The 12,238-nt window shown below is 53.3% G+C and overlaps 1 protein-coding gene across 2 annotated transcripts in view; it reads right to left on the bottom strand.

Moving 5' to 3' along the window:
* The window catches only part of CACNA1D (calcium voltage-gated channel subunit alpha1 D), a 291,334-nt gene that overhangs the window by 87,967 nt on the left and 191,129 nt on the right, over nt 1-12,238 (bottom strand). The window contains exons 10-11 of one of the 2 annotated variants that reach the window (XM_057311797.1): nt 582-669; nt 258-317 (exon numbers count right to left, since the gene is read on the bottom strand). In XM_057311797.1, the coding sequence (XP_057167780.1) occupies nt 258-317; nt 582-669 (148 nt within the window). The remainder of the gene's footprint in view (nt 1-257; nt 318-581; nt 670-12,238) is intronic. The other variant, XM_057311796.1, reaches the window with a different exon arrangement.

The following is a 12,238-nucleotide window of genomic DNA, read 5'->3' as shown; positions in this document are numbered from 1 at the left end:
TAGACAGAAGCCAACAGGGGTGAATGTGGTGGCGCCCTCCACTGTTAGGAGAGGGTGGTGCAGGGCTCCAGAAACAAGGGCCGTGAGCAAAGGAGGGCAGGCTCTCATGGTCCAGCCGCCACGCAGGAGTTCGGGAGAACCCGCCAGGGAAGGAAAACTGAAATATGCAGCACATTGTGTCAGCCACTCTGCCATACAAGCTCTTCGTCAAAGCACCGATGCCAACACCAGACCGGGAGGAGAATCAGGCCTGTTACCCCCACCGCCGACACCCAGAGGGCCCAGCCTTGGCCGTGCCTCTTCGTTTCCACCAGCACCTAGTGGACACAGTGGAATTGCCGGGTTACCTGGCACGCCCCGCGGCAGGCTCTGCCTCGGCAGACGGGCTGCCCTGGGGGGAAGAGGCATGTGAAACGCTGGGGGTCTGGGGGCCTGGGATGGGAGGGGAGAGGGACCAAGGGGTCCAGGGTGAGCCCACCCACCCCTCGTGCATCTGAGGCTATGGCCCCCGGGTGCCTGCCCCACAGGTGCTCGCTAAGAAGACAGGAGGAGGTCGGAAAGCAAGCGGCCTCCACACTTACCAGAGACTCCCACAGCCGCCTTGGTTCTCGCCTCCGCCACTTACGTTCTCTGTGTTCACCGACTCCGTCTCGCTGGTGGGCATGCTGGCTGCGGGGAGAAGACAAGGCTTTAGCCGGCATGCTGGAGGCGCTGCATGGCCAGGAGTGGGCCGGTTGCAGATCGCCGCCTCCAGGCAGTCCCTCTGGGAGCCCAGGAGGAGGGCGAGTCCAGGTGGAGGCCAGGTACCTCCACGGCAAGGGAGTCTCTGCTTCGGTGATTGGCCCACAGAGCACCCCTCCCTCCCCAACAGGAGGAAACGCTATCCATTCAGACACTTCCCAGGAAAAGAAGCCTAGGGGCCAAACTGAATCCACTCAGTGCGCCTGGCCCCGGCTTATTCTCTTGACTTCCAGGAGTGCACTGAGACAACTCAGCTACAGCGACGTCTTTGCTGGCCCCAAATGCTATTCTCTAGAATCCGTGGCTAGACCAGTACTTCACACGGGAATTCTTATTGTAACTATACCAAAGGAGAAGAGCTATCGGATGCAGGACAGGAAGGTACCAAGCACAAAATCTTTTTAAAAATTTAAGAACTCTACTCATCATTAGCTAATTTATCTGTTAAGTTCCATGAGCTTGTGAACCCAATATGCAGAAGGCTCTTTCCCAAGCAGCTAGAACTAGAGCACAAAGGAAGTACAGTCTTACGGGTAGGAGGTTTTCTCCCAACCAGTGACCAGAGGGCAAAGCTGACTGTGGTCTCGGTGTCACCAGCGTCTCTGGGCATGTCTCACTCCTGTACCGCCGGCTCCCGAGCAGAGGACGTGGAGGGAATGTAGAAATGCACCAACTGTGCGGGGAGGCCCAGGGACCCACCATCTGGCACATGGGTGTTATTTCTCATCCACCTGATTCAACTCTGTAAGCATCCTGGGCAGGTGTTGGAGCCGGGCCATCAAGGAGAGGGAGGGCACGAAGCATTGCACCTGCCCTGGGAAACCAATGGATTTCCATGAACTATGAAAGGAGCCACCTCGGGGGTCTGTGCAAGGAGTTCTGGAAACACACAGTAAGGAATAACGGATTCTGCTCTGGGGTTCGGAGAGGGGGTCCCTGAAGACGGAAATGGGGGAGAATCACCCAACCACGTGTACTTCTTTGCCCTGATGCATCCTTTTGGACTGTAGCGACCATCTTTATAGACCTTGTGGTATCAACAGGAAGGCCTTCCCCCTGTGGGCTCTGCTGATAAGGTTCCTCTGAGCAAGGATGGCTCCGCTTTGATGTGCAAACCCTGGTAGTGTTTTTCTGTAGCGCCGGTACGGGTGCAGGGGCCAGCCCGGGCGTTCCGGGCAGAGGAACTGGCCCGGTAAGGTCTGTGCCGTGGCTGCGTGTGCGCGGGCTGTGCTCCGGCGAGGGACACTGTGAATGACAAGGATGAAGGTGGGCCTGACCCGAAAGGCCCAGAGCGCTGAGAAACATCTCTTCTGCGGGCACCAAAGAGAGTCCTTTTCCCTCTGTGTGCACCCAAGGAACTGAGCCTGCCCAGGTGAGAGTTCCACAGCCATGTCCAGGAGCATTCAGGCAAAGGCAGCAGAGGCAAAATGAGCATGACAGACCCACATCACATTACTGATAGTCTCCCAGAAAAACCTTTCTTCCTCAATTAAGTCAAAAGAAACCAACTTCACTTTTTTTTAGGACTCTACACACACACAAAAGACAAAGATAAACAAACCAAAAACCCCACACAATCCACCCACAGAAAAACCTTTAACAAAAGCTCCACAGACAGACAGACACACACACACACACACACACACACACACACACACACAGAGGCACAAAGCTGCTCATGCGATTCTCTTCTCCAGGACGGATTTGCGCTCTGACTTGAAAAGACGAAACGTTGTAAAATTCAGTGAAGTGCGTTGCTCTGGGCTCCTCCCATAGGTCACCCCTGTCTCCAGTGACAAAGAAAATCACAGCGGGAGACTCCTACAAACACAACCGGGAGTCATCTCTGTGGGACGCTTTTCTTGGGCGTTGCCGTCACTACCAAGGGCACAGAAGTTGAGAGCACGTGACACAGGGCAGGCGTGGGAGTCAGTGGGGGGCCCCGGGTAGCGTTGGACTGAGCCAGGCGCAGTGCCACCTCTCTGCAGACTGCGATGCCCCAAGTGGGGAGTGGTGGTGCTGACTCCACACTCTCGAGGGCCACTTCCGCCTCTCACTGTGCACTGCTTCTCGATTCTACTACTAATCCTGCTAGAACTGTACTTATTCTTTCCAAAAGAGCCACTTTTCTGAACAGGCTATGTTTTGTGGCTCTTTACCCTCTGAGGCATGTCCTGGGATGAGAGCAGGGCAGTTGCCGCATGCCATTCCAGAAGCTTCTTTTTTCCAACCATTTGATCAACGCAGATAAATTACATGCTACCTATGGGAAAGGGGTGGGGGGGGTTTTGCATTTCTGGCTCTGTGCCAGCTATTAGGGAATGAAATATACTAGTTAGTCCCTGGACATGAGAACCAAGTGGGGAGAAAGATAAGAAATAAAGACGAACTCTCCAAAGAAAAATTAAGAGAGGTTAATGGTGTGGCACAGTGTCAGGGCTGCACTGATGGAGAGAAGCTTCCCTGCCCCTCAGGCAGACTGCATCCTTCAGTAGCTAAGACCAGACTCTAGGTCAGCCAGATCCCAGTTTAACCCCACCTCTGCGGCTGAACTTCTCCAATGCTTCATTTTGTCATCTGGGGCTGTTGGCAGAACTGAGTGAGATAAAACCCATGGTGGGTTTTCCCCATAGTCCTGGGCCATCCTATGTGCGTCCACAGTGTTGGGCAATTGGTGAGGCTCAGACGTGGTAGTTGTCACCTCAAGAAAGTTCTTCTGGAGCTCCCTGGAAGCGAAGCGACACTCTGTGCATGGCCCAAACCCAGGGTCCCTTTGCTCTGACCACTTCCATTCCTGCAGAGAGACACCTGGCGTGAACAATCTTTCACACGCCTGAGTCAGCTTTGGCCACCACTCTTGGTTTGTATCTTTTCCATCTCAAACGAGTCATTTCTGTCTGACTTCGCCTGCGGTAGAGAGAGCAACTTTTCTGTCTTAATGGTTAGACACCGAGAGAGCCATGGACCCATAATAAACAACTTATTCCGGAATGACATCAACCAGAGCCGAGGAGGTGGTGAGGGGGAGGCGGAGGAAGAGCACAGTGACTGTGCTAGAATCGGGTGACCTCATTTGGCCCCGGAAACGGACCGTGATCCAGTCCCTTCACCTGAGCAGAGGAACCAGGCTCTGATGGGGCCCTGGCCGCCTTTCTCTGGGCTCCAGCCTCTCCCTCCCAGTCATAGGGGAGCATTTCCTTTCCCCAAAGTACAGAGACAGCAGGCCCAGGGGGCGAAAAGAGCTCATTTGTACACAAGCATTTCACCCTTCGCTTGTACTGGGCATTATTTTTAATGTTAAAAAATTGATAGGAGTTTCATTTCACTTAGTCCCAGTGGGACTTCATCTATGTTTTTACCATCGAGACAGGAGGACCACAGACTGTTAGAACTGGAAGGGGCCTCTGAGATCACATGAAGCAGCCCTGTGGCTTCACAGATGAGAAACCTCACCACTATGCCTCGGGACACACAGCTCAGGTGCGAGAAAGCTCTCCTGCTTCCCACCTGGCGTTCTTTCCACCTGCTCCCTGCGATTGTGGTGCGAGCTTAATATACTACATTTCGGTATCAGTATATGCTGATATGTGTGTTGGAATGCCCTTAAAATTATACTTAATATACTGGTACACATTGGTATATATTGGTATCCTTAAAGGGCCACACATTAAAAGTGCCAAAAGCCAAGCAAGCCTATTTTCCATCAGCCTTGGTATGATGTCCTGATGAGCTCACTTAACCCAGAAACCCGGTATACAGGCAGACCACCTCCAGGAGACCATCCCAGCAAAGAGAGAGAGAACGAAGGTCAAGCTGCTGTAGTGACTACTGGGACTTTATGAAAATCCACGTAAGTAAGCCCACGGGAAAATTCCTGGAACGCTTGCCCTTTCCCTAACTGGCTGCCATGGCCTCATGGCTGCCCCGTGCAGGGGGAGCACTTCCTTTGTGCCCTTCAGGACAGATTCAACAGTAATTGTTGGCAAGCAGCTCAGCTAATTAGCAATGCAGGCAGAGACCCCCTCCTCAGTCCTACCATGTCCTCTAGAGACAGAAGTAAGCCAAGGGGCCATCTGCAGGCAGAGCAGCTGTAAACCCTTTCCCTTGCACATTCCAGGGAACTTGAGAGCTGTTAAGCAAGTTTTCACTTTTTAAAAAATACAAGTTTTAAAACTATTTCCAGAATCTGGGTGAAACCAGGCATTAGGACAAGCCTGTGCCTAGAACGGGATGCCGACCTGCACTGCAATTGGCCTGCTGAAAACCTGGGGAAACACAGGGCCAATGCTTTGCAAGCTATTCCAGGCGCTGGGATCTCCGAGAAGAGCTGCAGGGCAGCCCCCGAGGCTTCGATGTGGGCGTGCTGAGCAAAGGACCTGAGGGCTGCTGTCGGGGAGGAGGCGATGTCAGAGGAGGCGATGCCAGACCTCGGCCCAGCGGGCCCGGGACTGCAGACAGACAGAAGCGACCCAGGCCTCCGCAGGCGGGCTCCGCCTGGAGCGCTCTCTGCGGATGGGACACCACCCTATTGCTAAGACCTGCTGCTGGGCCCGGATGCCATTACGGGCAATGCCACACAAAATATACTGGGGAAACACACCATTTCTCAGGCCAGCACAACTAACCAGCATTTTCACGGACACACGGTGATGAGTCTGCGTGTGGGTTCAAGTAGGCAGCCCCGAAATTATGTCCGCTGTTAACAGGCACAGCAAAACCTCCAACGTGCTTCCTTCCACGACAGAGGCTACTCAGGTCCAAAGACACGAGAAGCAATGTCAGAGAAGCTTGGCCTTTGTCACTGGTAACATGGGAACAAGTCCTCTCCCTTTTCCTCCCTGGGCTTCACTGGCTGCTCTGGAACATGAGCTGTTGGGTGATATCATCGGTAAGACCCATTCACCTCCGACCTGCTGAACTGCTCTAAAGAGCAAATGCCCACAGCTGTCTGGTTTTACCACCAGTGCCTGGGGGTTTCCCTTGCACACCCCCAGCTCGGCCAAGAGAGCAGGAAGGAGCGGTGTTGTGAAGCCCCTGCCCCCCGCCCCTCAGGAGGGCCGCCGGGAATCTGGAAGCCTGCCCTGGAGATGCATTCCCAAGTCCCCTCCAGACAGAGCTGCTGGGGAAGGGGGCTGCACCCTCCCCCAAGAGTCCTCGGCCAGCCACAGGAGCCCCGGGACCCATGCCAACTGAGCACAGAGCACCCCAGCCTCCTTCTCGGGCCTGGCACACCACACAGCCTCCTTCACACGTCCTGGGCTTCTTAGAGCCTCGCGCCCCTGTTCTCCATAGGACAGGCTCTCCTGCAGCGTCAGGGGTGCCTCTCTGAATCTTCCTCCGAGCCTGAGCAGCCTAAACCTTCTCAGGCCTTCCTCTCAACGGGCGGAGGCATGAGGTCGGATAACCGAGCAGTGGCCGTCATGGCCGCCTTCCTTGGGAACAGGGGATCCGAAGCCAAGATCCTGCGGGTTTGTTTTTTTTAATCTTATTTTCATGACAAGCATGAGCAGTGCCATGACATCCCCTGAAGGAATGTGCCTGTGTTCGCTAGTAGTGACACGTTTAGCCGTTACAAGGGTAACAGACTCTGGTTGCTGTCAAGAAGCCAGCTTCTTCTTGGGGAATGTGGGTCAAGGCCAGACCAAGGTTTCTGTGTCTAAAGCAAGAATGATGCCCTGATAATTTCTTCTGCATGACTAATGGCATGGGGAGCGCTGCACCCGCATGAGGGCCCTCGCCCCACCAGCCTCATCGGGGACCTTCTTTAGGGTCCCTGGGTATCTCAGTTAATAAAAGACCTCCCCTACTCAAAATATAAAGTTTCCTGAAAATATGAGGCTTCTTCCTCTCCCCGCATGCCTCAGAAAGCTGGCAAAACACCCCTGAAAAATCACAAGGCACAAGTTCCTGCTCAGGACGGGCACCTAGGTGCCCAAGGAGAGGGCTCTTCTCTTCTGGGGACAGGTCACTCATCTCTTCTCACGGTAACCCGCCGAGAGCCAGGGTCCTCCGTCAGTCTTCAAAAATGGTTTTGTCTTACGTCGGTGACAATATTTCCTGCTTACCTGAAGCCCTTCTTCCTGCAGAGGCCTCCAGGGGCTGCACCAAGGCCAGCTCTTCTTCACAAACCTCTGCAGACACGAGGCCTACGTGAGCCAGGCCCCTGCTCCCGGCCCCCACTTGGCTGCCCACCCCCACACAGGTGCCTTCTCTTCTCAGGTCCACAATGTGCTCTCCGGAGGCCGACGGGCTTCTGTCTGTCTGATACTCTCTGTTCTCGTCCACTCCAAAAGGGAGTGGCTTCAGTCCGACCACCCGTGGCTTGTTCCAGTTCCTACAACCCTATGAGCTCAACATTCCCACGACGGCAGAGGCCTACTACCAAGAGAACAGTGCCTTGTGTCCCCTCTGCTCCCTTGGCAGTTGGCTTTGTGGCCCTATTCACAGTCAGATCGACTCTTCCTCCAGACTCGTCTGACCAGGGCTGACCTCAGTGGCAGCAACTAGGTGAACCGTGCGGAGTGCACAGGCCAAGCTCGGCACTGCGGTAAGGCTACGGTGCTGGCCTGGCAGGCAGGACAGGACACCAGCTGTCTGCACTGATGCTCTGCATGCAGACGGTCCTGACGTGGACCCCAGGGCTTCCGGCGCGGGTCTGTGTTTAGCATTCTTCTCTACAACATAGCTTGAAAATGAACTGTGCCCCCACGTGAGCCCTTTCCTCATCCCTGCTCACAAAGGCAAGTGTTCCCCTCCCCCAAACCGGAGCATCCTAGAAGTCTATTTTTAACTCCATTCTTGAAACTGGCACTACTAGCTTTAGGATGTCCTGGGCAAACCCGCCGGAGGGTGGAAAACCAGCAGGCCATGTAAAAAATGTAACCTGGAAAATCAAAATCAATCAAGTAACATCACTGGAATTTCTAAACAGTTTAGATGAAAAAGCATCATTGGGGGAAAGTGTTTAAGAAGTCTGTCTTCCAGTCTAAGAATATTCATGCTGAATTAAATAAATGTTCTGAGTGGGTTCAGCTGCTTCTTTAAAAGGTATAGTTCAAACAAAAAGGAAACTGTAATGCTGTCTTGGCAAAACCACACATTTGGGGTAAAGACAAGAAGAAAACAACATGACCAAGTTTCAAAGGAATCAAGCAGTTAAGACATAGGCATCTTACAAACACAGCACACGGGCACACACATGCATGTCACACGGGGCCTATGTGCAAGGAGAAGGCTCCAGAAACCGCAGGAGAGGAGTCTCCCAACGGAAGTTCAACCTCGGTCATTTACCGTGATCTCTAGCCCTGCGTTGGTGAAAGCAGCAAAACTTCCTTTTCTTCTTATCCTCTTTTAGCAGGTCGGCCACTGTGACTCCTTCAGATGGAACACAGGCAATGTCGTTACGATTCGGTAGAGGGCAGCAGGAGCAACGCAAACAGGGCCTCAAGGACCCAAGCGGCGGCCACAGCCCGGGGCTCTGATACACGGAACCCGAACTGTCGTCCTCCTACCAGACATCTACAGTTCAGGGTCTGACCAGGAGAGGGGAGGTGCACTTTCTATAGCGAGGATACCAAATGCCTGTCTCTAAAGGACCTGTCCTAAATAACCAACCAACCAAGCCACCGAGAAGCTTCCCAGGGTTTGGCCACCCCGCCAAGAAGGGCATTAGGGAGAGGGCATTTAGCCGCGGTCAGGAGTCCTGGGCACTGACCAGCTGGGTGAGGCTGGCTGGTATCGCTGTGTGGGAAGGACATGTGGGGGTTTAAAAGGTGGGCTCTGGACTTGGACAGACCAGGTCTGATCTCAGGCCTGCCACTTCCTGACTGGATGAGCAGACAGGTAACCCACTTTTGCTACGCCTCTGCTTACCTTAGTAAGTGGTAAACGGTAAATCCGGTAATACAGGCCCTGGCAAGGCGTGGTCCCCCATTATGGGTATAACTCCCCCGTGGCCACTAGGTCACAAGAAGAATGAATCTAGGGTCTCCAGCTCCCTCTGGCTCTGGGATAGGATATCACAATATTAGCCGGTGGGCTAATCTTCAAGGTGGGGCCCTGAGCTCAGGGAAGGGAGCTGCAGGAGGGAAACAGAAGGAACGCTGGGCGGGCAACGCCGTGAGGACACGGGCACTCACGGAGCACGACTGGTGGGAATGCAAACGGGTACCAACGGCAGTACACATTTCAAAAACGGGCATCCTCTCTGACCCAGCAAATCCCTTCTGGTACTTTCTCCCGCAAGAAGAGGAATGTGCACGTGCAGACACAGGTGCATGCATTTGCCGGGATTAATGGTGGCTCACGTGCACACTAGCAGAACCTGGGTTCAAGTCTCCGCTTGGCCACTTGACGGGCATACGACCCTGGAAAGCTACTTAACCTCTCTGTGCTTCAATTTCCCCATCTGTCAAGTTCTTGCCTCCCAGAGCCCTGGGAGGGATAATGGATTTGTGCACCCCTGACCCCTAGCACAGTGTCTGACATGCAGGAAGCACCTGATAAATGTGAGATGTGATTATTCTGCATTCTGTCGTTGAACAAATAATCACTGGAAACTCCTATGTGTGACAAAGACCACGCTAGGTGTCAGCCACCTGATGGAGAACAGAGACAGGCCCTGTTCCTCCCCCCGAGGAGCGCACAGTCTGCGGCATGCGGTTCAGTGAGAAAGGCAAGTTGCTGCACTGGTGGGGACCCGTGTGCAGGCCGCCCGTGAAAACATGTATGTCCTCACCTGCACAGGTGAGGTCAGAAAGAACAGGCCCCCAACTGCCCAGTCGGGTCCTCTCATCCTTTATACACTTTGATATTATATGAATTCTTGGCAATGAGCAAATATTACTTTTGCAATTAAAATATATTAAAAACAAATACACACAACCCTGACTTGGACTCTACGAACCTGGCTGGAGGGCCCTCTCCTCATGTCCATGCTAGGGCAATCATCCCTGGGACTGTCTCCTGCCAGCTCTTTGGAGACCTAGCCAGGGCAGGTCCCCGTGCCGCCTGCCCAGTGGGTCTCCCAGCCGCCCCCAGTGCTGGGCCCACCCCCGTTGGCTCTCCCAGTCAGAGGCACTTCCAGCAACCTCTTGGGACAGGGAAACCCTCCGGACACATGCAACTCTAACTGCCGCTGTGTGCTTTGCTGCTTTCAAAGCAACGTCTTCCATTCTGGATTTGTGCTCTGAGCTAGTTTAACCGTGATGAAAGCCAAGTGATAAGTCGTAGTTTGAAGACACAAGCTTTCAAACCGGACCAACACACTTCCATGCCCTGTGCTTGCCAACGGCTATGCCATCCCTGGTTTCCTGCCCATCCCCAAATCAAACATCTCAGTAAAAGGCACCCAAGTGGCGCCTGCAGAAGGGAGGTGAACAGCTGTGGCAGTCTTGCACAGGGACACCTGGGGGGGAGGGGCGGGGCAGCCTCTAGGACCTCTGAGGAAGAGGCCCCTCCTTGTGGGCAGCACGTACCCCCACTTAGAGAGATTATCGATCATTCATAGCTCCACAGTGAAACGGCCCTGCTTTTCTAGCCAGAATTTTAGAATGAGCTCCCTTTAAAACGATTTCATTATTTTTAATGCCTTTTTTTTCCTTAAAAAAAAAAAAAGACTCATCACTGACAATGAGAAGAGTTTAAAATAGAATTTTAGGCTTTCAGATTTTAATGGCCCTAGAAAAACGCCATTGTTAACACAGAGCAGCTGCATACGTCTAAAAAATCACTTTGAGATTTGGCTGGGTTTCTTAAGAAACTTGAGGCTCAGCAAAAAGTTAAATAAATTATCCTTGAAAATGTCCCAAATGCTTAGGAACTAACTTCCAAGGGAACGTTGTCCATTCAAGTAACCATGTAACACCAGCTTCCTAACAGCAAATTTACAGAATGGACCTTTTAAATATTCCATGAACGCACGAAGCTAGAGCGACCAGTCACCGTGGCCACCAGACAGCCCAGTTACGTCCCCGAATGCCTCTCCTTCGGGCTTGCTACAGGTGAATGCCTGAACCAGCGTGATATTCAGTGTGATAGCATTCAGGAGTTCCCGACTCTGGCTTCACGCGGGAACCTCCAGGGAGCAGCAGATAAAGCCACGCCTGGGTCCCACCGCAGACGAACAAGTCCTTGTCAGGCTGTGGGTATGACACCAGGACATGGCAGTGCTCTCCAGGTGACAGCCATGTACAGCCAGAGTCGGGTACCACAGATGCAGACATGACATTCAGTAGATCAGAGAGAAGAGATAGGTGTGCACGTCTCCAAGCACTTGATCTGCCACCTGCTCTCCGACAGCAAGCATCAACAAACCTCAAACGGATGTTGGGCCAGAACGCTGTGCCTCGGTATCTCCAACATGCCTGGTCAACGGGGGTGTTTTCCATCAATACTTTAGAACTTTACAATCTCTAAACAGGAAAGTATAGGGACGTGGTCCTAAAAGGGGTCCTTAGCCTGAGGTTGGTTAGAGGTTTAATAGAATCTGCAAGAATCATTCTGTTTAGGTCCGGTTTTGCTGTAGTCTGGTAACAGCAGCAGTAACTAGTACTCCTATGGTTACAGTGACTCCTGCCGGTTATCCAACTTCCATCCTCATGACAAGCCCATGGGCAGATATCTTTATCTGCTTCTTGCAGACAGGGAAATGGGGGCTCAAAGACATTGGGTAGTGTGCCTGTCACTCAAGCCCGAATTCTGAGTCATGAAACTCAATGGCAGCCAATTCCAGAGAAGGGGCACCAACATGCTATCTAGCCCCTACCCCAAAGGCTCATGACACCTGCTATTAATGGCTCCTGAGACCCCCCCCCCCCCTTCACTTGCACAGGCTGAGGCTTGTCTAGAGCAAGGGCTTCCTGTCACACTATCACTTAACTCCCCCGTGTGGGAAGGAACCTGCCCCAGTCCCACCCAGGACCCAGCTGAAAAGGGCAGTCAGTGGCGTAAGCATCCCAAGGCAGTACGGAGAGAGCCAGGATGCCTAGGGAGTGCCCCATCCCCTCCCCCAGATAATACGCAGGAGCAGGGCTGCGGTGTTAAGTGTGTGGGCCTGGATCTTGCACACCCAGGGAGCATGCTGGCAATGGCCATGCCCACGCTGCGCTGCTTGCCACTGGGTGACAGAGACCAGACCTGGCATGTGCAGGTGGTAAATCGACCCATCAGCTGGTGAGGGGGATGATGCAGGCCTTGTGGAAACCCTCTCCCCCTGGGGTTTCTCGCTGTGACAGGAAGAAAATGGCCAGCAACCACAGGATGTCCCAGGGAAACCCCAGCAGCTCTCCTTTGGCCAAAGGTCTGAGCTGCAGGGAATATATTCAGGGAGGCCCACTTCTTCGTCGGGAGGAGACTTAGGGCTCTTGTCTTAAGTCAGTTAAATCCCTACATGTTTCCCACAGCCTGGGGTCTGGGTCTTTCTTTCAGACCGTAATCATCAATGCCCTGGGAATCTGGTGACTCAGGAAATCAGAGCCTCACTCCACAGGGAAGCCCA

Source organism: Ursus arctos, unplaced genomic scaffold (assembly GCF_023065955.2).
Source record: "Ursus arctos isolate Adak ecotype North America unplaced genomic scaffold, UrsArc2.0 scaffold_14, whole genome shotgun sequence".
Taxonomy (NCBI): Eukaryota; Metazoa; Chordata; class Mammalia; order Carnivora; family Ursidae; genus Ursus; species Ursus arctos.
This window is presented reverse-complemented; position numbering and strand designations above follow the sequence as displayed.